Below are 25,135 nucleotides of genomic sequence, written 5' to 3' on the forward strand. Positions count from 1 at the left end.
AATTCTAGTCCCACATTAGGAATGGAAGTTGGGTGGGTGACTTTGGGGCCAATCACCAGGAGTCCTTGAATTCTAGTCCCGCCTTAGGAATGAAAACCAGGTGAGTGATTTTGGGGCCAATCACGAGGCTGTTAGCTTGAGGCCTGCCTGAGGCAGGAAATCTGGGTGGGTGACTTTGGGGCCAGTCCCTCTCCTTCAGCCCCAAAATACCTCACAGGGATGTTGTTGTGGGGAAAAAAGGAGGAGGAAGGAATGTTGGATATACTTGCTGTCTTGAGTTATTGGTAAAAATGATAAAGGCGGAAAACAAATTAAACAAACAAATACAATCGTAGGTGTGAAAGAACTTCATAATTGTTAAGAACACTAAAAGAGTAACGGGCTAACCATGAAGTCACTAATGGCTACTACTAGTTTATGCAACCTGATTCTAAAAAGCCCCCAAAATACCCCTTGTCCAACACAAGCAAGCTACTCAGCGGAACTCACCGTGAAGCTGGAAGGGTAGCCACCTACGTACAAAACCGTATTATGGGGCTTGAAGTTGAACAGTCCATGTTCTCCTTTGGCAACACTGTCCCCCTTGGTCTCATGTAAGGTTTGCTTCTCCACCGTCACAGACATGTGTCCGTACTGCAAGATCCTACAAACCAGGAAGACAGTTGCTGATTTTGAATCTAAGGCTCTAATCCCTCTGCCAAAAAACAGCCTTCAAGAACGCCCACGAACATAAAAATAATATAATCCAAACCAAATGAACACAGAAGCAGAAATGCAGCAGAAAGCCAACAAAGCCCATGGTGCAAGGAAAAGACGAAACCCAGCTCAAGGAAGACTTCTTTTGATCAGGCTTTTGTTGTGCCCCACCAGCAATCAGAAGAGCTGGTGGCAGACTCAGACAGGGAGGAGGTTGGGGAGGAACATGGGCCAGTCCTGGAGTCTGGGGAAGGCTCTGATGAGGGCTCTGTGTCGGAGGCAGAGAGGGGGACAGGGCCGTCTGACAGTTATCAGCTGCCTTCGGAGTCGGAGATCAGTGGGACAGAAGAACAGCTGGAGCCTGTCCTCAGTGTGTATATGCACAGAGCTGCCAGAAGAAGGGAACAGCTAAGGAAGAAGGGCCGACTCGGGAGTAAAGGCATAGGTGGACAGTGAATGGCCCCTCCCATAGGGAATAAAAGAGGAGCGAAAGGGGAGTGGAGTTTGCAGGAGACAATTTGTTCATTTAATTAGGAGCTGAGGTGGCGCAGTGGTTAAATGCAGCACTGCAGTTCAGCAGTTTGGCTGTTCAAATCCCACCAGGCTCAAGGTTGACTCAGCCTTCCATCCTTCCGAGGTGGGTAAAATGAGGACCCAGATTGTTGTTGGGGGCAATATGCTGACTCTGTAAACCGCTTAGAGAGGGCTGAAAGCCCTATGAAGCGGTATATAAGCCTAACTATTGCTATAAAAAAAAAATTAGTGTGAAGATTTGTTGGTGACTCTCAGAGACTCCTTGCTAAGTATTGTTTTGTACAGCCTTGCGTTTGGAAGATATCTGCCTGGCAGCTCTCCAAGCCTGATAAGGTCTGTGGTTATAAATTCACCCTTGAAAGACTCTTTGCCGGGACTTTGCTGGATGTGAATGAGAGGAAATCACGCTAGCTTAATAAAAAGGGGTTTTTGTCAGGACAAGGAGTCTGCTTTGTGATTTGATGAAGCCCAGGTCAGAAGAGCATTAACAGAAAGCATTTTAGCAGCAAAGGAGATTACTTCAACCTTCAAAACGATTTTCTCTCTTCTACCAAGCAGTACAGGTAATCCTCAACTTGCAACAGTTTGCTTAGTGACTGTTTTAAGTTACAACGGCACTGAAAAAAGTGACTTAGGACCGTTTTTCACACTTATAACTATTGCAGAATGCTTGTGATCATGAAAATTTGGATGCTTGGCAACTATCCTCACATTTATGACAGTTGCAGTGTCCTGGGGTCATGAGACCCTCTTTTGCGACCTTCTGACCAGCAAAATCAAGGTAGATATTAGATTCAGTTAACCCTTTTACTAACGTAACAACTGCAGTGAATCACTTAACTACTGTGGCAAGGTTGTAAACTGAGGCAAAACTCACTTAACAATTGTCTCGCTTAGCAACAGAAATTTGTGGCTCAATTGCGGTCAATTGTGATCACCTATAGTGATTTGTAGAGAGCAATTTTACCTCAGAAACTCTCATCCACGAATCCACAAAGGAACATGGATTTTTGAAGCCCATTTTTCCCCCACTGCTTCGTTTGTCCATACCTGTTGATGCTGACAGCAGCAAACTGTTCTCCAATTTCTTCATCAACCATCAAATGTGTTGTTTCATTGCCTCCTAGTTTGTAGATCCATTCCACTTTGTGGTCTTTAAGGATGAGGCCCATGTAGTCCCCAGTGGCCTTGGAAATACAAAGAACAAAAGTGAACTTGGTTTGGTCATCCAACCCGAGGCCCAGAGAGTGTGAATGAGCTGGGCTTTGTGTGTGTGTGTGTGTGTGTGTTATATTGATTGTGAGATGTTGCAACTCTTCCTATCTATTGTTTATGCTATCCTAGGTTTAATTCTTTATTATTTCATTTAATTTCTCTAGGAGTCAAACTTAACCAAGCGATTCTGGATGGCTGACAAATCAAAAAGGTAAAACAATTAAAACAATGGTAAAAACATCCAGAAAGGAGCCGAGGTGGCGCGGTGGTTAAATGCAGCACTGCAGGCTACTTCAGCTGACTGCTAGATCAGCAGTTCAGCGGTTCAAATCTCACCGGCTCAGGGTTGACTCAGCCTTCCATCCTTCCGAGGTGGGTAAAATGAGGACCCGGATTGTTGTTGGGGGCAATATGCTGACTCTCTGTAAACCGCTTAGAGAGGGCTTAAAGCCCTATGAAGCGGTATATAAGTCTACTGCTATTGCTATAAAAAAATAAATTAAACACATATAGTAGCCAAAATAATTACCGTAATTTTTGGAATATAAGACACACCTTTTTCCTATCTAAAAGAGGGTGAAAATTTGGGTGCGTCTTATATACTGAATGTAGCCCCACCCACCCACTGTTCCCCACCCTTTGGCCTCTGCCTCCCAGCAATTTACCTCCTTGGAGCAAACGGGGAAAACTTGCTCCACAAGGCAAATTGCTGGGAGGCAGAAGCAGATTTTTTTTCTTGTGCTAATCAAGCTGTTTGCTGCAAGAAGGTAAGTCAATAACTATAAATGCCTATATAATGTTAAAATTATTACTTATTTTTTTAAATACTGCTTTATTATTGTTCTACACAGCTTAACAAAATGAAAAGCTTTTTAAAATAAACACTTGATCTGAAGAGGCCCAGTGCTATTGTATCTTCTTCTAAATAGCAGAGAATTTATACTTCCAGAAAGCACATCAGCGTCTGTACAAACATAGTCTGAAATATAACACTACAAACAGTGTACATTGACTGTACTGTTTGCTGTTTGTTGCAAGGAGGCAAATTGCTGGGAGGCAGAAGCAGATTTCCCCCCCCCCCTTGTTTTCTTCCCCTAAAGCTAGGTGCGTCTTATACTTCGGAGTGTCTTATACTCTGAAAAATACGGTAGCTAACTAACAATAAAGCCAAGAAACGAGACTTCAAAAGCAGAAAACAGCAGAAGGAAACCACACTTGTAATTTAACATTGCTCTCTAGTTAAACTAAACGTCAAGTAACATTTTGCAAAGTGCAAAATCTGAGGAAGAAACAGTAATTGAAGATATTGGGGTAAAGAAGAGAAACTGAAACAGAGCTAAATCTATGTTACACCAACAGTGAACATCAGTCGTACTGAATAACAACTGCATTCTAATGCCAACATTCTCAAACACATGTGAAAAACAAACTATCCTTATACTTTCTACCCTTAAGCCCACTGGGTTGAGTGTCCAGGTTCTTGATTTCTTTCCCTGAGAACTTACATCCTTTTGTCCCAGGTACAACACGAAGCGTGTAGACTCATCCTGTGGTTGGTCTCTCTTTTTGGAGTCCGGGTTCTGAATATAGAATTTGAGGGATGTGTAGGCAGCTAAATCCTGGAGATTGCTAGGAGTCCGGATTTGCACACCGGAAGTGCCATTGAACTTCACCGGAACTTTAATCTAGAAGCCAAAAGATCAAAGGAACAAACATTTGATACTGGACACTGCAGGCCTGGCATTAAAAAAATACTGCGGTCCCAGGAGGATCCGCTATTTTGATGCTAATTTGTCCCAACCTCCCTTTAAAAATCCCCCCTTCTAACAAATTCTTCTTGATATCCTGAGGAGCATGAATTAGTTTCTGACAGTCAAATCCTTAATTGGCTTCACGGATTATGCTTATTTCTATTTGACTGTTCTTAAGGGAAGTGGTGGCTTAGTGGCTAAGACGCTGAGCTTGTTGATCAGAAGGTTGGCAGTTTGGCGGTTTGAATCCCTAGTACCGCATAACGGAATGAGCTCCCGTTACTTGTCACAGTCTCTGCCAACCTAGCAGTTCGAAAGCACATAAAAATGCAAGTAGAAAAATAGAAACCACCTTTGGTGGGAAGGTAACAGCATTCCATGTGCCTTTGGCATTTGCTCATGCCGGCCACATGACTACGGAGAGAGTCCTTTGGCTTTGAAACGGATATGAGCACTGCCCCCTAGAGTTGGGATGACTAGCACACATGTGCAAGGGGAACCTTTACTTTTACCTTTTAAGAGGTAAAACATCCCCAGAGTCACACAATTGCGATTTAGGCACTTGGCAACTGGCTTGAAAATTATGAGAGTCCTAGCATCATGTGCCCGTGTGATCTCCGTTTGCAAATTTTCTTGTTGTCTTCCAAGCCAAGGGAACGGGGAAGCTGGCAGGGGACCACAAATGGTGATCATGAAACCATGGCACACTGTGACTGTGTGGGATTGACCACTTGGGACAGCCTCAATTGCTGTCGTGAGTTGGCAAGCTCACATGATGTCATGGTTTACAACTGCATCACTTAGTGACAGAATAACAGAGTTGGAAGGGACCTTGGAGGTCTTCTAGTCCAACTCCCTGCTCAGGCAGGAGACCATTTCAGACAAATTCTAAAAACCTCCAGTGTTGGAGCACCCACAACTTCTGGAGGCAAGTCGTTCCACTGATTAATTGTTCTAAGTATTAGGAAATTTCTCTTTAGTTCTAAGTTGCTTCTCCCTTTCAATCATTTCCACCCATTGCTTCTTGTCCTGCCCTCAGTTGCTTTGGAGAATAGCTTGACTCCCTCTTCTTTGTGGCAGCCCCTGAGATATTGGAACACTGCTATCATGTTCCCCCCTAGTCCTTCTTTTCATTAAACTAGACATACCCAATTCCAGCAGCCATTCTTCCTATGTTTTAGTCTCCAGTCCCCTAATCGTTTCTGTTGCTCTTCTCTGCACTCTTTCTAGAGTCTCAACATCTTTTTTATCATTAAGCAGGGACTATCTGTAATTACCAATCCTGTCCTTGACTGACCAGATTGTACACAAATTGTAAGCCAAGCTGGTCTTCTCTTGAGGACCTAAACTCTGACATATAACTTTGTTTTGAAATCCCACCATCGCAGAGCGCAGGAACATCAAACATTGGGTGACTTTAAAGCCTTCCTACCTGTTAGAATATTCATGACTGGGAGAGACATGGTAACAAGGTCAGCCAATGGGAGCTTAAACAGATCTGAGCCTGTGCTGAGAATTGAAACTAACTGTCTCCTCCTGCTTGTGTTCTGCTTGCAACTTCTACCATGTTGAAAGAATCTACTATGGGTATTGTACATTTATTCATCTGTTATTAGTTATATCAAGAAGTTAATGAATCCAGCTGAATTAGTTATCTGGATTTGATTTTTCTGCAACAAACTCTGACATTACCTTACTGACAGCATTCCGGGCCAATGAGATCAGTTGGCGCACCCGCAGGATATTGTCCAAAACAGTTGCATTGTGGCTTCTTCTGTTTTCCAGGCTGGTCAGCTTTCCCAGGAGGACTGGGAGGGTGCTTTCAAGACTCGAGACTGGACAGCCGAAATTTTTTTTGAGAGGAAGCCCAGACACCAACCCAATGGAAACATAAACAAGTCACAGAGGAAACATGTTACACATGCTGGATTACAATTTAGTTCCAAAAAGGAGTTTCAAATCTTCTATTTCAAAATTGCCTTCAATGTCATTATGAGCTCTGATAATTTCAGTGTTTGTTTCAGATGACATTTCAGGGAAAGACAGAAGAAAGCAAATGTAGAAGAGGAGACAGAATTACACAGAATCTGCTAGGTTTTTTTGTTGTTAAAATAAGACTGAAGAAAACCAGAAAGTAAAAAAAAAATGTATCTTTTTTTCTTTCAGCATTCTGTCTCAAAAACACAATGACCCTGACTGATATTTTGTATCTTACATTATTTATATCCTGCCTTTATTACTTTTTAACTAAAGGCACTGAACATAGCTACTGTATTTTTCAGACTATAAGACGCTCCGGAGTATAAGATGCACATTAGCTTTAGAGGAGGAAAACAAGAAAAAAAAATCTGCTTCTGCCTTCCAGCATCCATCCAGGATTTATCTCGCTAGTGTCCTTGCAGCAAACAGCCTGGTCAGCTTCAGGACATTATCACAGGCCCGGCACGTGGCTCGTCAGGGCTCCGTTCCATTGCGCCCACCGCTGATCAACTGAGCTGAGCTGCTGCTGCTGCCACCGAACCCTAGAGCCTTCGCTGCTGAGCAGCTGATTGGAGGTTGGATTGGGCTCCCGGAATGCCACCGATCAGCTGTTCTAGGCGATGGGGTGCCTATCACCACCGCTGATGCCGCTATTCACCGCTGCCTAAGAAAGCTGATTGGCGGTATTCCGGGAGCCCGATCCAACTGCCAATCAGCTGCTCGGCAGCGAAGGTTTCAGAGTTCCCTGGTGGTGGGAACCCTCCCCTCCCACCTGTAATATTTGCTCTATAAGACACACAGACATTTCCACCCAGTTTTGGGGGGAGAATTGCGTCTTATAGTGCAAAAATATGGTAATACTTTTTCTTCACAACAGTTTTTATGCCTAAGGCAGGACTAGAATTAAGTCTCCTGGTGATTGGCCCAAAGTCACCCAGCTGGCTTTCATGCTCAAAGCAGGACTAGGATTCACCATCTCCTAAAGATTGTCCCAAAGTCAATCAGCCATCTTTCATGTCTAGAATGGGACTAGAATTCACAGTCTCCCAGTTTCTAGCCTGGAGCCTTAACCTAGACCAAACTGGCTTTCGAAAAACATTAAACAACATTTCCTCAAAAGGCATCTATATCCAAATCCTCTTCCAAAGTATTTTTAATAGAAAAGAGAACCCATACCCACAAATGAATCTCGCTAACAGGCAGAATCGCTTTATCCAAAGAAACAGAAAGACTGAAGGAATGGGAATTACGCACCAGTATTCTTGACATCACGGGTAGCTTGATTTAAATCTTCACTTCTTAGATCTCCATACTGTTTTTTCCATTCATCCACGTTTTTCTTCATGTCACTCAGTTTTCCTTCCACCGTGGCCACTGTCTCGTTGGCCTTTAAGGCTGCGTCTTTGGCCTTCTGGATTTTCTCCGATGCATCGTCTTGCAAACAAAAAGAGACAGGGTGCAAAATAAAAAAAAACTAAAAACAGAAAAACCAAGCTCCCAGAATTTAGATGAAAGAAATGGGCAGAGTCAAGAGTGGCCCAAAAATTGCAACAGTTCAGATTCATTTTAACTCAGGAAGAACAAATGCAAAAATCAAGTAGCGTAAAAACGTGATTCGGAGAAAACCGTTAGCAGAGTGAAACTCATTGCATTTCATGAATTAATGTTATATGATCAGATCACCAGCAAAGTGATGGGGAAAAATCTATTATTTATTTACTCATTTTAATGTATTTATGAAATCTAAATGCAGCCCATCTCACTATCAAGTAACTCTGGGTGGCTTATAGTACGATAAGTAACAAGATAGACAATGAAAAAGTTAAAAATATTATTACAGGTAGTCCTTGATGTACAACCTCTCCTTTAGTGACTGTTTAAAGTTACAACGGTCCTGAAAAAACCAATATGACTGTGTCAGGCCAGCAGCCATCTTTTCTTTTGGATCTTTGGCCTGCCACACTTTCTATGATTCTACTATGCATTTTCTATTGTGGGAAAATGGGGGGGGGGGGGATTGTATGGACTTAGATGCTATGTAGCCATAACAAAATTCTTTCTAGAAGCCCAAGGTCATCCTTTGTCTTTGCATCTCAGCACCTGACTGGAATTGGATGGGTGGAAGCTGCCAGTGTAGTAGTGAAAGATTGGACCATGTGATGGACTTGTGGGTGTGGGGGCAGGATCTTGAACTTTCAACTGGGTGGGGAAAACCGGGAAGCTTTCAGATTCAGGTTTCCCCAGATGTGCCAAGATGTCTCTCTTAATGAATTGGAACTTTGAGTAATACTTTGCCTTGGACTCTGATTTACTTTGGATGCTGTTTGGAACACTTATGACCGTTGCATTATCCCCATGGACAGGTGATCAAAATCCAGACGCTTGGCAACTGACTCATATTTATGACCGTGGCAGTGCCCCGGGGTCATGTGATCCCCTTTTGCCACCTTCTGACAAGCAAAGTCAATGTCAAACAACTGCAGGGATTCACTTAACAACAGGAACCCAAAAGGTCGTTAAAGGGGGGCAAAACTCAACGAATGTTTCTCAAAACCCAGTTGAGAAAGTTGCAAATGGTGATCCCCTGACTCTGGGATCCTGTGACCCTTGTAAATACAGGCCAGTTGCCAAGTGTCCAAATTTTCAGCACACGACCATGGGGATGCCACAATGCTCATAAAAACTGCTCATAAGTCAAGGTTTTCAATGCCATTGTAACCTTGAATGGTCAATAAGCGAATGGTTGTAAGTCAAGGACTACCAGTATGGTTGTTTGGGAAATCTGTGAAGTCGTTATAAGCATTAGAGGCTTACCATGGACCATGCCCAACTTGTTCTTCGCAGAGTTCAGCTGGTTTAGAAGTTGCTCCTTCTTGGTTTGGGTGCCAGCCAATTTGTTTTTGGCTGCCTCCAATGCTCCCTTGACTTGGATTAAAATAAAATAAAAAAGTAACAAGAGTTATCAAAGTTCCAATCAGGATTTCGGGAAGTAACATTTCAATTAGCAACATTAAGAATACAGCCTGGAAATGAAAAATGCTTTACTTATGTTTTAATTGAAGGAGATAAGTGATAATACAATTATGTTGTTAAATAGATTAATAACGATACAATGAAAGACTGACATATATATGAATTGAATAATTTAGAATATTTTGTTTTAAAATGAAGGATAAGGATAATAATGAATCTATATATATTTGATATAGGATCGGTGATATTATGCGTAACTCTAAGTAGTATATATTATAAAGATATCTTGTTGATAAATAATTTTAATAAGGAAGTAATGGAAGATTGGTACATATAGGAAGTGAGTATTTAGAATACTTCGTTGAAAAATGAAGGAATAACATTTTTGTTTGAATGTATGATGTACAAGGACAACAATGAACATAAGATACTCGATGGATGACTGGTGGGATTATGCATAATTGAAAGTAGTGATGTATAAACGTAAACAGTTGGTAAATTCTCTTACACTGTAAAAATATTCAGAATGAGCTAAGTGATTACATAAAGGTATATTGTTATTAAATAGACATTCAAGAATGCAAGGGAATTAGGTTTGTTGAAAAGAAATAAATATTAATTGTAATTGAATATATGTTGTACAATGAAAGTGAGGTATCTAGTTATATTAGACGGAAAATCTGTGATTGTATATGTAACTGAAAATATGGATGCACAAACGCTTGTAATCAAATGACACACAGTATGTAATGGATGAGAATTTTTTTATGTTGTCTTTTATGTTTAAAAATTGTGTGTGTGTGTATATGTATATGTATATGTATGTAGGTCTCAGAAAACATGTATATGTATATGTATATGTATATGTATGTATCTATCTATCTATCTATCTATCTATCTATCTATCTATCTATCTATCTATATATGTTATATTTGTGCTGATAAAGGCAACAGTAAAAAATATTGGGTTTCTGTCTGGATGTTCTCTTGTGACGAGCCGAAGGACAGAGAATGGAAGTGTGATCAATATTAAAGTCACAACCCCTGGTATGCCCAAATATGGGAGGAAGATCACACTTCCATTCTCTGTCCTTCGGCTTGTCACAAGAGACCATCCAGACAGAAACCCAATATTTTTTAGTTGCCTTTTTGTTACATTTGTTATATTTGTGCTGATAAATTTATTTATTTATCAGCACAAATAAAAACACACATATATATATATATATATATATATATATATATATATATATATATATATATATATATATATATATATATATATATATATATATATATATATATATATATATATATATATATATATATATATATATTTCTGAACTTCCTGTTTGCCCATAGGGCCGGGTTTTTTTTTGTGCTCTAGAGAAGCTCCTGAAGCCTCTGGTGGGCTGGGGTGGGTGGGGGCGGGGAGGCTCTTTTCCCCTTCCCCGGGCTCCTATAAAGCCTCTGGAGCCTGGGGAGGGCAAAAAATGGCTTTTAAAAAGGCTGATCTCAGCTGGCCAGAGCGCATGCACGCTGGCCAGCTGACAGGACAATGCCTCGCGTGCCCTGACAAATGGCTCCGCGTGCCACCTGTGGCAAGTGTGCCATAGATTCACCATCCCGGATATATGGTCTTCTGCTTGAACAGGGAGTGGACTAGAACTGTGGCCCCCAACCTTTTGAGCATCATGGACTGGTTCCGTAGACAAAAGGTGTTTCCGTGGACCAGAAGGGGGTGTGATTTTGCATGCTGCCTGCATCCCACAGATGGGGCTTCACTTGTTTGTGTAGCCCAGCTGCTGGCATGCCGCAGTCCAGTGTCGGTCTACGGACTATGGGTGGGGGACTCCTGCACTAGAAGACCTCTAAGGTCTCTTCCAACTGTTATTCTGACCTCTGGTTTTATATTTATATTTATATTAAGAGATGCAGTGGTGCAGTGGTTAGAAGGCAGTTCTGCAGGCCACTTTTGCTGAACACCAGCTGCCAGCAGTTTGGCAGTTCGGGTCTCACCAGCTCAAGGTTGACTCAGCCACCCATCTTTCCAAGGTCGGTAAAATAAGAACCCAGATTGTTGGGGGCAATAGGCTGACTCTGTAAACAGCAATAGCACTTAGACTTATATACCGCTTCACAGTGCTTTACAGCCCTATCTAAGCGGTTTACAGTGTCAGCCTATTGCTCCCAACAATCTGGGTCATTTTACCAACCTCAGAAGGATGGAAAGCTGAGTCAGCCATGAGTCTGGTGAGATTTGAACTGCCAAATTGGAGGCAGCAGGCAGGCAGCAGAAGTAACATGCAGTGCTGCACTCTAACCACTGTGCCACCAAGGTTCCGCTTAAAGAGGGTTGTAAACCGCTTAGAAGCAGTGTATAAGTCTAAGTGTTATTGCTATATCCTGCTTTTCCACTTCCTATAAAACTGTCCCAAATACCTAGCCAACAGAGGTATACCCAAAATGGCAGAACAAACACATAATCTATGGCTCAGGTCAGTTCTGGGCAGGCTGTAATCAGCCCGAACCAAACCTTCCCACCTCCATTGATCCATTAAGGACAATAAAGAGCCATTAAGAACATCAAGGCATCAGATGATAATGCTGCTTTTGATAAATGGAACTAAGAGGAAGGATCTAGATGAGAAGGAAAGTGTTGTGGCCTGCCAGCAGACAGTGGAGCTGGTGGCAGATTCAGACAGTGAGGAGTTTGGGGAGAAACATGGGCCGGTCCTGGAGTCTGGGGCTCTGATGAGGGCTCTGTGCTAGAGGCAGAAGTGGGGCCAGGGCCATCTGACAGTTATCAGCTGCCTTCAGAGTCAGACATCAGTGGGACAGAAGAACAGCTGGAGTCTGTTCCCGATGTGCGCATGCACACAGCTGCCAGGGGAAGGGAACAGCTAAGGGTCCACTCAGGAGTAAAGCCACAGGTGGACGGTGAATGGCCCCTCTCATAGGGAATAAAGAGGAGCAAAAGGGGAGGGGAGTTTACAGGAGACAATTAGTTCAATTCATTAGGGTGAAGATCTGGTCCTGACTTCTTGTCAAGTAATTGTCTGCTACAGAGTGGCGTTTAGAAGATATTAGCCTGGCAGCTCTCCAAGCCTCATAAAGGTCTGTAGTTGTGAAATCTCTTGAAAGACTGTTGGCCGGGACTTTGCTGAAGAGGAATTCACTTTAACCTAAATAAAAGGGGTTTTATCGGGAGGAGGAGTCAGCTTCGTGCTTTTGGGAAGACTAGGTCACAACAGAAAGTCTAATGGACCAGATTGGATGGAGAAAGTGCTGCTGGTTTCTTGCTCACCTCCGCTGAGCTTCCTTTGCTCTTCCTTCACAGCCTCTTCTAAAGCATTGCTGTCTTTCTTCATCTCTTTTGCTTTGTCTCCAAGTTTATGTTTGAGGACGTTCTGCAAATATAGAAGATAACTCGTCCCACCTCATCTGCATCCAAATTCACACAGAACACTTTGAACCCACATCTTATACAAGAGTTCTAGACTCCATTGGTTTGCCTTCTCTTTGGTGCCCACCAGAGGTTGTATTCAGCAGGGTCTGACCAGTTCTGGACAACCAGTAGTGGAACTTTTGAGTAGTTCAGACAACCGGTAAATACCACCTCTGAGTGGCCCCGCCCCCATCTATTCCCTGCCTCCCGAGTCCCAGCTGATTGGGAGGGAATGGAGATTTACAGTATCCTTCCCCTGGAGCGAGGAGGGAATGCAGATTTTGCAGTATCCTTCCCCTGGAGTGGGGAAGGAATGGAGATTTACAGTATCCTTCCTTTGCCATGCCCACCAAGCCAAGCCATGGCCACAGAACTGGTAACATCCCACCACTGGGGCCCAATCTTCCTCCTCTGGTTCTCTACTGTTCCATGACTCCCTAGAACACAGGCAGCCCTTGACTTATGACCATAATTGAGCCCAAAATTTATGTTGTTAAGCAAGACCGTTGTCAGGTGAGTTTTGCTCCCATTTTACAACTTTTCTTGCCTCAGTTGCTAATTGTTTAACCACGGTTGTTACGTTAGTAACACGGTTGTTAAGCGAACCTGGCTTCCCCACTGACTTGGATTGTCAGGTCAACAAAGGTGATCACATGACCCCTGGACATTGCAACTGTCATAAATACATGCCAGTTGCCAAGCATCCAAATTTGGATCACCTGACCATGGGGAGGCTACATCGGTCGTTATGTGTGAAAAATAGTCATAGAACACATTTTTCAGTACAGTTGGAACACTAAACAAAACATTGCATGTCGAGTTAATTGCACATTAAATGGATTGCAGGTAAGCCCTTGAGTTATGACCATTCATTTAGCAACCATTCAACGTTACTACAGAAAAAGTGTGACTTATGACCAGTTCACACACCTACATCATCACAGCACGCTGGAGTCACTTTATCACCATTTGCGACCCTCCCAGCTGGCTTCTGACAAACAAAATCAATGATGGAACCTGGTTTCGCTTAATGACCATGCGATTTGCCTAACGGACACGATTTGTTTAACGACCATGGAAAAAAGTTCATAAAATTGGGCACAGTCTCACCTAATGACCACATCACTTAATGGCAGAAGTTCCAGACCCAACTGTGGTCATACCTCATGGACTGCATACTTCAAGTCTACAGAGATTCTCAGTCATCCAGGTCGTGGTTGCCCCAAAGGTGCTTTTTCAGGAGGCAACTGGACTTTCTTGGTTTTTCTTTGAAGACATTTCGCTTCTCATCCAAGAAGCTTCTTCAGCTCTGACAGGATGGTGGGGAATGGAAGGATTTATATTCCTTGCAGACAGCTGGACATTTGCATTCTTTTAGGGAGTTGTTGAGGCCACTTGGAGGTTTGCCTGGGTCCTCAGGGTCACCTGAGTGGCGCTAATGTTTCCTGTAGTCTGCAATTTTTTCCTCCGTTCATACTCCCACACCATTTGAAGGGTGTTCATCCCAAATTGCATAGCTAAAAGTCTATAGATCCCGAGGACACAGGTAAGCCTCCAAGTGGCCTCAACGACCCTCTAAAAGGATGCAAATGACCAGCTGTCTGTCAAGGAATATAAACCCTTCCATTCCTCACCACCCAGTCAGAGCTGAAGAAGCTTCTTGGATGAGAAGCGGAAACGACTGCAAAGAAAAAAAACAAGAAAGTCCAGATGTCTCCTGAAAAAGCATTTTTGGGACAACTGTAGGCTTCCCTAATCTATAATCAACAAGGGCTGGGTCTCCATCCTTGACAGGATATCTTTCTTCCAAATATTTTCTATGCTCTATTTTTAATATTATCTTATGTTTTTTTGTCTTTTTACCCCCTTCCCTGTGTTTTGTAAGCCGCCCTGAGTCCCCTCAGGGAAAAGGGCAGCCTATAAATTATAATAAACATTCCATAATAAACATATTCTTCCCAATTTTGCTAGTGCTGAACTGAATTATCTTTAAGTGATTTAAGTCGGTGCAATTGGAAGAGAGATGTGCAATTCACCAGACCGGGGAGATAACATTTACATGGACACATTGATTGACAACCTCTCCTGTGTCTTCAAGCCAAAACTGTCAATTCTTCTTTGTCAGATTGCTTTCCTTTGAATTAGCTGTGCGACTCTAACCATTTATCTGCCAAGGTGTCTGCAAGTCATCTAAGGAGGAAGCAGTCCTCTGTGAAAACCTCAGCTGTCTCGCTAGAACAACAAAATGACTACCCTGGATAATAGAGGGAGATTGACTGCCAGGTCTTGGCAGGTGAGCTGGCGACAGCCCTCTTTCCAATAGAGATTGGACGACAAACATTCCCTACCTTCAAAGCTTCATCAGCAGCATGGATGGCTTTGCTGGCTGCCTCCTCCGCATTCTTCACCGCCTCAATGATGCTGGCGTAGGCGTTGGAAGCATTGATGGCTCTTTGAATAAAGCCATCCTGGTTTGTGCCATCGATAATGCTGTTTTGGAGAACAAAAAAAAAAAAAGACTGTTTTTTTTAAATCAGAAGCCCCAACTAGGTTCCCGCTGCTAGCAGAAGGCCTGAAATTTCAATGGTGCTGTTAGTGTCAGGCCTGCAGTCATCTTTTCTTTTGGATCTTTGGCCTGCCACACTCTCTATTATTCTGCTATGCATTTTCTATTATTATGCTCCCCTACGCATGTATGCATGACCCCCGCCCCCTGCGCATGCATCCGTGTCTCCCGCATGCACCCCGACCCTGCGCATACGTGGCAGAGTCCCAAAAATCAGCTGGCTGGCAGGAAGCGCCCGCCTGCATGCACGGTGGAGTTGAGCTGGGCGACGGCTCACATGCCCGCAGAGAGGACCATAGGTTTTCCATCATGGGGCTAGATTATGACTTTAGAAAGGATATATTGTAGTTTCAAAATAAAACCCAATAATAGATGATGTATTAAAAATTATTTAACTCTTTGGTGGTGGTGATCGTGTCCATGTGTGATGGAATGTAGTCTGGATTCCCATGAGGGAGGGAGCGGTCACTAAATGAATGGCTGTACATGAAGGACTACCTGTAATAATATCGTTACCTTTTTCATGGTCTGCCTTGTTATTTATGGTACTGTAAGCCACCCAGAGTGGCTTGATAGTGAGATGTTCTGCATTTAGATTTAATAAATAAATAAATAAAAATAAGTAAATAAAAAATACAAAGTCTCCTTTGTTCCGTGCCGTCGTAACTTTAAATGGTGACTAAATGAACTGTTGCAAGTCGACGACGATCTATAACCTGGAAGGAAGTGTTTTTACGCCTCAGGATAGGAAGCTTCAGTTGCATTTTCAACAGCTGGTTAGGAAATGAGAATAAACCCCGTAAATTGGAAGCAAATTGTTACCTGGAGAGATTTCGTGCCAGTTCATCCAGCAGCTTTGCATGCTCTTCTGCCAACTCCACCTTCTGGATCTTGTTGCTCGCCAAGGTGTACTCCTTCGCCTTCTCGGAGAGAGGGTATCTGGCTCCATCTAGCTGAGCTAGTAACTTCTCGGATTCCTGAAACACAATAGAAGCATTGGCCCCCATTCAGAAGACCTGCCTGAAGTTGAAGTCCACATATCTTACAGATGCTACGATTGGGACACACTGGCTCAGATTATTATTGTGGGCAGGCCTCAGGTGTTTGGATAGTCTTCATAGCTCCAATTCTTTGGAAATTCTTCAGTCAGAAAGAGAAGTTGTTGAAGGAGAAATGCCTGTAGTCATAACCTAACAGGTTCCTATTCCGGTGTTTCTCAGCTACTTGGACTTCACCTCCCAGAATTCCTCAGGCAGCCGTGCTGCCTGAGGAATTCTGGGAGTTGCGGTCCATACATCTAAAGTTATCAAGGCTGAGAAATACTGATCTGCCCCAAGTGGTATTCTGAAATATTACCTCAGGATCAAAAAATAGCAGTTAGACTTATATACCGCTTCATAGGGCTTTCAGCCCTCTCTAAGCGGTTTACAGAGTCAGCACATCGCCCCCACAGTCTGGGTCCTCATTTCACCCACCTCGGAAGGATGGAAGGCTGAGTCAACCCTGAGCCGGTGAGATTTGAACCGCTGAACTGCAGATAAGAGTCAGCTGAAGTGGCTGCAGTACTGCACCCTAACCACTGCGCCACCTCGGCTCTATAAAAAACTTAACATGTCTCCTCTTCCTCCCTAACTTTAAAAGCTTTTTCCTTGTGTAGTTTTCATGAAACTGTTACAGGTAGTCCCCGACTTACGATCATAATTGAGCTCTACATTTATGCTGTTAAGTGAGACATGTGTTTTGCCCCATTTTACAGCTTTTCTAGCCACTATTGTTAAATGAATCATTATTAAGTTAGTAACACGGTTGTTAAGTGAATCTGGCTTCCCCATTGACTTTGCTTGTCAGCAGGTCGCAAAAGCTGTTCCCCTGACATCAGGACACTGTAACCGTCATAAATATGAATCAGTTGCCAAACATCCAAATTTTGATCTCCCTGACCACGGGGATTAACAGATTTTAACAGATTAACAGAGTTGGAAGGGACCTTGTAGGTCATTTAGTCCAACCCCTTGCCCAAGCAGGAGATCCTACACCATTTCTGACAAATGGCAGTCCAGTCTCTTCTTGAAAGCCTCCAGTGATGAAGCTCCCGCAACTTCTGAAGGCAACTTCTCTTCCATCGGTTGATTTGGTTTCACTGCCAGGAAATTTGGGTGTTGCAACAGTAGTGTGAAAAATGGTCAAAAGTCACTTTTTCGGTGCCGTTGTAACTTTGAACAGGCACTAAACAAACTACTGGAAATAGAGGACTAATGGTATTGTTAAGATCACATCCTTTTGCTAGTTCTCACATCCCCACCTTCCACTGCAGGTGTCAGGGTTCCAAATAGCATCCAAAATTAAATCAGAGTCCAAGGCAAAGTATTCCTCAAAGTTCCAATTTATTAAGAGCCATGTTGGCACATCTGGGAAAACCCGAGTCTGAAAGCTTCCTGGTTTTCCCCACCCAGTTGAAAGTTCAAGATCCTGCCCCCACACCCACAAGTCCATCACATGGTCCAATGTTTCACTGCCACCCTGGCAGCTTTTACCCATCCAGTTCCGGCCAGGTGCAGAGGTGCAGAGACAAAGGATGACCTTGGCTTTCTAGAAAGAATTTTGTTATGGCTACATAGCATCTAATTCTTACAATCCCCCCTCTCATTTTCCCATAATAGAAAATGCATAGCAGAATAATAGAAAGTGTGGCAGGCCAAAGACCCAAAAGAAAAGATGGCTGCAGGCCTGACAGCCGGTTCCTAGAGCCACACGTACCATTTATCTTCCCCAGAGGAGCACAAGATTTACATCACTTACCTCTTTCGCATTTATAACCATCTGCAGAAATTCAGAGATCTTCCCCAAGGATTCTTTAGCCATCCTCAAAGTAGTCTGGATTGTGTCATACTGTTTCTCTATTTCCTTGCTCCTTTGCTGATGGACATGAGAGAAAATTAAATGCTAACGCATAATGTGCAAAGCCCATGACACTCAACTCATCATCCATATATACACCCCAAGTTTCTGTTTGTTACAATACGTGTTTTTGTTATTTTAGTTCTTTTTCCACTTTTTTTAAAAAAAAAATCTCTGTATTTACCTGTGGAAGGATTCCCCTATTGTTCTGATACAGATGGTCTTCGGCTTATAACCATTCATTTAGGGACCATGGCACTGAGAAAAGTGACTTCTGACCCTTTTTCACATTTATGACCACTGCAGCATCCCCATGATCACATGATCAAAGTTTTTTTTAGAATGGTTGCGGCATGCTTGAGTCATGTGATCCCCTTTGGTGACCTCCTGACAAGCAAAATCTATGGGAAATCCAGATTTCCTTAACAACCATGTTACTAACTTAACAACTGCAGTGATTCATTTACCGTATTTTTCGGACTATAAGACGCACTGGAGTATAAAACGCACCATGATTTTGAAGAGGTAAATTTAAAAAAAAAAAAGTTTTTGCACTCTGCAGGCTTCCCAAACCCTCTGCATGCCTCATTTTTTTTGCAAAAAAAAGGGGGGGCTGCAGAGGCTTTGGGAGGCTCTTACAGTGCTCCTGGGGGCTGGGGGGGCAAAATTGAGCAAATGTGGCCCATTTTTTTCCTTGTTTTTGCTCTCCCCAGCCCCCAGGAGCACTTTATAAGCCTCCTAAACCCCCTGTATGTCCATTTTTGCAGAGGGCGGGGTTTCTGTAGGCCAAAAATGCTGTATTCAGTGTATAAGACGCACCCAGATTTTCACCCTCTTTTTGGGGGGAGGGGAAAGATGCATCTTATGCTCTGAAAAATACGTTAACTGTGACGAGAAACAACTGTCTTGTTTACCAACAGAAATTTGGGATTCAATTGTCCACATTTTGATCACGTGACTATGCGGATGCTGCAATGGTCATAATTGTGAATAACAATCATGTCACTTCTCTCAGTGCTTTTGTAATGGTCCCTAAACAAACGGTTGTAAGACAAGGACTACCTGTATTCCCCAAATCCCTTGGAGCATAGTAGCTCATTCTGCAGCCCAAAATTTCGGTTTTCACCTGGGTTTCCTCTAAGTGATTACGGTTCAGGCTGTTGAGATCTTCTGTCTGTCGGGTTTTATTTACTGCTTCATTCAGGGCATCTCGTAGGTCCATCAAATCTGAGCTGTAGTGATCCAGCTGGTCATTGATTTGATTGACCAGTTGTTGGTTGGCCTCCAACTTGTTGAACAGCTCATTCCTCACACGGTTCAGCACTGTGAGAAAGAAAGCTTTAAAAGATTAATGATGAACATCAAGAGCCCCATGATGGTTGAGGTTAAAATGGCCTCCATTCCAAAAAAGCAATGTCTCCAAAATGGCAGCTTCAAGACTTCTGCACTTCAATTCCCAGAATGCCTCAGTTAAACATGTCTTAAAGTTGCCAGGTTTGGAGACCCTTGCAAAAGAGAGAAAAGGAAGGCATGCTGTGAACAATTCTATCATTAATAAGGTGATACTATGGCTGCAGTTGTTTTACAAATATTTTGGAGCAAATGCTTTAGAATTCCTTGTATTAAGAAACCTGAATGTTATAATTAATGTGATTTTAAAGCAGTCACACTGGAAAGATGGCTTTCTCTTCTTCCCTCTTCTACTTGCTGTCATAAGAAATAATTTAAAAAATCCCACACAACTTTAATATTGTTGAGCATTCATATTTATAGAAAGCCAAGATGTGGGAGACTCAAAAAGATGTTGAGACTCTAGAAAGAGTGCAGGGAAGAACAACAAAGATAATTAGGGAACTGGAGGCTAAAACATACAAAGAACAGTTTCAGGAATTGGATAAGTCTAGTTTAATGAAAAGAAGGACTAGGGGGGACACATGATATCACTGTTCTGATATCTCAAGGGCTGCCAGAAAGAAGAGGGGAGAGGGGTTTCAACCTTTCTTCAAAGCACCCGAAGGCAGAACAAGAAGCAAAGGATGGAAACTAATCAAGCAGAGAACTAACCTAGAAATAAGGAGAAATTTCCTGATGGTGAGAAGAAAGTCGTTCCATTAATCAATGGAACGACTTTCCTCCAGAAGTTGTGGGTGCTCCAACGCTGCCGATTTTTAAGAAGAGATTGGACAATCATTTGTCCAGTATGATATAGAGTTGGACTAGAAGACCTCCAAGGTCCCTTTTAACTGTTATTCTATTATTCTGGATTAGCATAAATTATCTCAAAGAGTTGTAGTGAGGAAGAAAAAGAACAGGGAGCATTATATGTGTCACCTTCAGTGCCAGTAAAAAAATGACAGGCTATTAACTAAAAGGAAAAAAAAACATTCTCTGCTTATAAAGTTTTGTGTACATAAACATTTGAAAAAAAGAGTGCTCTTGATATCTAAAATACCAGAAGGAAATTTTTAAAAAAGCACCCAACTTTTAGGAAAGGTATCTAATTTGGTTTAGAACTTAAATAAAATCAAAACTGCAAGATATCTTGAATTTAAGAATCCAGTCTGTCTTCCCTGAAGCCTCATCTCTCAAGTATCAATAAACTGGATTCCAGAATATCTTAAGACACAATAGATGATACATCCTTGGGAATGGCTCCCTCACACAGCCCATTTGCTTTCTCTGTCATACTCACCATTCTGTGTTTCATCCCGCTCCTCAACAGCAATGGCTCTCTGGAAACTAAAATCCATGGCTTTCATGTGCCTCAGCATTGCATCAACCTCAGCTATCTTCTGACGAAACTCCTCCGCAGAGGTGGAGCTAGCATTGGCTGTGGTGAAAGTGTTCATCTGGTGTATGAGATCTGCATAAAAAGCCACAACAATGGAGATGTATAGCACATTAGGACACACCTCTGCACATATAACAGCTCTCGATTTGATACAGGAGATGACCAGGGGTGGGTTGCTGCTGGCACTACTGCCGCTTCGATGCGTGTGACCCTGTTGATGCCATGATGGTTGTGTGAAAAAAAGGCCATGTCACTTTTTTCACTGCCATGTGTTGTGGCCCAGCAGGAGCTGTTGGAGCTGCCGATGGACTCCGATAGCGAGGGACCCTATGAGTCTGCTATGGAAGATGTGGAGGACCCTGGGCAGGGTTCAGACTCTGAGCAGGGACCAGAGAGGCTGGTTGGCCACCAGGAGACACCTGAGGCATGGAGCAGTGGGGAAGATCAAAGGGAGTTTTTCCCTGACGCCAGGCAACGAAGGGCGGAGAAACAAAGGCAGCAATTACGGCAGCACACTCATAAGAGATAATTAAGCCCAGGTGGTTGTGGCTTGGCTCCTCCTAAGAGAGTATATAAGAAGAGACTTTGGGAGGAGACCTTTTGCAGGACACAACCGTTCATAACAAGCTGGAGAAGCTCTTGTTTATACTGTATCTCTTATCTGTGGGAATCTGGGTTGCTGCCAACGTCTTGCCTGTGAGTCGTGTGTGGGCTGTGAATAAAGCATGGCTAACAGTAAGCCTGTGTCGGCATTAATCACCAGATGGAGGGGGGTCAGAACAGCCATGTAACTTTGAACCGTCACTTAACGAATGGTTGTAAGTCAAGGGCTACCTGGGATGAGGTGATCCTTTGCTAAAGAATCAGCACCATTGTGGTTGTGTACCTGGGGCTATCAGTACATCTGAGTCCTTTCAACAACAGCTGCTTATGAAAAAAATGAGTCTTACATACCGTATTTTTCAGAGTGTAAGACGCAGCAAGGTTTTGAAGAGAAAATTTTTTTTAAAAGTTTTTGCACTCTACAAACCTCTCAAAAACGGTCCGTTTTCCCCAAAAATGGGCCTGTTCTTTTTCTTCAAAAAAAGGGCATGAATAGCCCTTATGAGGCTTGTAGAGTGCTCCTGGGGGAGGGGGGCAAAAAATGAGCAAAAAACAGACCATTTTTGGCCAAAACGGGCCCATTTTTTGTCAAAAAAAGGGCATGCATAGCCTTTAGGAAACTTATAGAGTGCTGCTGGGGGCTGGGGAGGCAGAAAAAGGGCCTTTTTCATTCATTTCTGCCCTCCCCAGCCCCCAGGAGCACTGAAAGCCTCCTACAGGCTCTGCACGGCCATTTTGGTGAAGAGGCGGAATCTTGGGAGGCAAAAAATGCTGTATTCAGTGTATAAGAGCCAAGGTGGCGCAGTGGTTAAAATGCAGCACTGCAGGCTACTGCTAGATCAGCAGGTCAGCGGTTCAAATCTCACCGGCTCAGGGTTGACTCAGCCTTCCATCCTTCCGAGGTGGGTAAAATGAGGACCCAGATTGTTGGGGGCAATATGCTGACTCTCTGTAAACCGCTTAGAGAGGCCTGAAGGCCTATGAAGCGGTATATAAGTCTACTGCTATTGCTATTGCTATTGCTATAAGACCCACCCAGATTTTCAGGCTCTTTTTTGAGGGAAAAGGGTGCGTCTTATACTATGAAAAATACGGTAGATACAATCAGCATAAATTCTATCCAAAAATCACATGCTCTACCCTTGAAATTTAAGCATCACTCTTGGATCATTTGCTGTTTGTTTGCTGTTTATGGGAATTGGGCACTTCCCAAGTAGCACTTCTTGAAAGCAGGAAAATAGATAGAATTAGGCCTTACCATTAATTTTATTTTGAATTTTAGTGACGTTCAGAACAAGGCTCTCTGCTTGCTGGTAGGTCTCCTGGGTAACATCCATCAGGCGGTTGGCTTTTCTGTTGGTCATTGTTGCCTAAAAACAACATTGTCGGTTTAGATAACATTGAAAAGTTACAGGGGCAGGCCAACAATTTGCAACCATTGGGAAGTTTGTTGAAAGACAGTTGTGAGTTCAGCTTATTTTCTTCAGAAGATTAATTTAAGATCACATTGTTGTCCCAGGTACACAGCTGTAATAAAGTAATATTTTAAGAAAGGTTTTATAGGTCATTGTTGATGGACCACATGATAAGTCTTTAGATTCCCGGTGGAATCCAAAGGAATTTGGCTAAAATGTTAAGCAACCAAAGTTGCTTGAACACGCCATGTTCTCTTCTCTCCATTGTTTGGGTACAGTCATACACTTTTGCCTAATATTAAGAGCAGTTTTGACAGTGAAGTTAATTACTCAACGAGAGGGAGGACCAACTAGCAGGAGACTATGAGTTCTAGTTCTGCCTTAGGCATGAAAGCTGCCTGGGAGACCTTGTGCCAGACTTTCTTGGCCCAACCCATCTCAAAGATTTGTTATTGTGGGGAAAATAGGAGGAAGGATTTCATACTAGCTGATAAACTGCCGTTGCCCGGGTATTTATTTATAGGGAGAAAATGTCCGGACCAAATGTAATTTCTAATGTTGGATTTTCCCTCTTACCAGAGACAGCCCCCTTGTGGAGTACTGTGAAGCCGTTACCATGGCAACTCCACTGCGCTGTACAGTAGAAGCCATTTTAAGGCACAACAGGCTGTTTTTTAACAGAACACACAACCTGAGGGGCATTAAGGGTGTCTTATCCCCACAATGTTTTGTTCCAGAGAGTAAGTCATCTGTGTATCAAGTTTGGTTGAAATTATTTGAGGCGTTCCAGAGTTATGCTGGAACATACATACACACAGATATATGTGTTATGTCAGCCCAGGTTCAAATTCCAGTAAGGATATGGATAGCTGATGAGAACAAAATAGCTTGAAATAGGTCTATACTAGTCTGCCTTTATTTATCAGCACAAATGCAACACACACACACAAACATTCACCACATAGAGTTAACTTATAAAAGTCAAAAAGGTGGGATATAACTCAATCAATCAAACAAACCAACAAACCAGTAAGTAATTCTCTTTCTAGAAAAAAAGTGGAGGCATGCTAGGTCTTTCAACTCGTTGCTTGAAGATGCTTAAATAAACAGCACCAGATAGCTTTATCTTCGCCCTGTCATAAATTCAGATGTGATTACATCTTTGTGCATGAGAAAAGATATCCCTGGCTATTTCCCCTTGTAGGTTTTCAAGTGAAGCATTGATTTCTGAAACTACAAGAGAAAGATCTCTTTTACAGATAGAGTTTTGGCCACCACATTACAAAAAAAGACTTTGGAAAAGGTGCAAAGAGGAGCAACTAAGATGATTAAGGGCCTGGAGACTAAAATTTATAAGGAAGGGTTGCAGGAATTGGATATGGCCAGTCTAGAGAAAAGAAGGACTAGGGCAGACATGATAGCAGTATTCCAGTATTTGAGGTGCTACCACAAAGAAGAGGCGGTCAATTTATTTTCCAAAGCACCAGAGGGCAGGAAAAGAAACAATGAATGGAAACTAATTAAGGAGAGAATCAACCTGGAATTGAGGAGTCACTTCCTAACAGTGAGGACAATTAAACAATTGAACAATTTGCCTTCAGAAGTTGTGAGCCTTTCATCACTGGAGGTTTTTAAGAAGAGCCTGTACAGTCGCTTGTCTGAAATAGTATAGAGTCTCCTGCTTAAGCAGGGGGCTGGACTAGAAGACCTCTAAGGTCCCTTCCAGCTCTACTCTGATTCTGATTCAGTTAGCAGGTCACGTCACTAAAGTACCTTGCACATTCTGCCATTCTTCCAGCTGTAATACAGGTAGTCAGGGGTGGGTTTCTCGCCCTGTTCCAACCGGTTCGGTTGGAACGAGGCCAGCGGCGTCCTCGCGCACGCGTGCAGCGCGCGCGTGCGTACTAGCATCTGTGCGATGCTCCAGCTGCTCCTGGAGGATCGCGCAGGCGCTGTATGCGTCCTGCGCATGCGTGGAAGTGCAGAATTCATCAAAACCGGGTAAGGAGCGGGCGCGGGGGCGCGCGCGGGCGCGGGGGGGGGGGGCCTTCGCCGTTCCCGGAAGTTACTTACTTCCGGGTTCGGTGACCAACCGGTTCGCAGGGACCGCCGCGAACCGGTTGAAACCCACCCCTGCAGGTAGTCCTCGACTTACGACCACAACGGAGCCCAGCATTTCTGTGGCTAAGTGAGACAATTGTTACGTGAGCGTTTCCCCATTTTGCAACCTTTCCCGCCAACGTTGTTAGAAGTGAATTACTGCAT

At 43.1% G+C, this 25,135-nt stretch overlaps 1 protein-coding gene across 1 annotated transcript in view; it reads right to left on the minus strand.

Annotated features, from left to right (window-relative positions):
* The window catches only part of LAMA5 (laminin subunit alpha 5), a 226,944-nt gene that overhangs the window by 27,481 nt on the left and 174,328 nt on the right, over window positions 1-25,135 (minus strand). The window contains exons 51-63 of the mRNA XM_087720561.1: window positions 22,714-22,825; window positions 20,754-20,924; window positions 19,188-19,384; window positions 17,963-18,079; window positions 15,986-16,140; window positions 14,946-15,087; window positions 12,457-12,559; window positions 8,991-9,101; window positions 7,431-7,610; window positions 5,889-6,031; window positions 3,951-4,130; window positions 2,281-2,417; window positions 490-643 (exon numbers count right to left, since the gene is read on the minus strand). Of these exons, the coding sequence (XP_087576687.1) occupies window positions 490-643; window positions 2,281-2,417; window positions 3,951-4,130; window positions 5,889-6,031; window positions 7,431-7,610; window positions 8,991-9,101; window positions 12,457-12,559; window positions 14,946-15,087; window positions 15,986-16,140; window positions 17,963-18,079; window positions 19,188-19,384; window positions 20,754-20,924; window positions 22,714-22,825 (1,902 nt within the window). The remainder of the gene's footprint in view (window positions 1-489; window positions 644-2,280; window positions 2,418-3,950; window positions 4,131-5,888; window positions 6,032-7,430; window positions 7,611-8,990; window positions 9,102-12,456; window positions 12,560-14,945; window positions 15,088-15,985; window positions 16,141-17,962; window positions 18,080-19,187; window positions 19,385-20,753; window positions 20,925-22,713; window positions 22,826-25,135) is intronic.

Source organism: Thamnophis sirtalis, unplaced genomic scaffold (assembly GCF_051295495.1).
Source record: "Thamnophis sirtalis isolate CommonGarterSnake01/CBP01778 unplaced genomic scaffold, rThaSir2_p1.2 scaffold_7, whole genome shotgun sequence".
Taxonomy (NCBI): domain Eukaryota; kingdom Metazoa; phylum Chordata; class Lepidosauria; order Squamata; family Natricidae; genus Thamnophis; species Thamnophis sirtalis.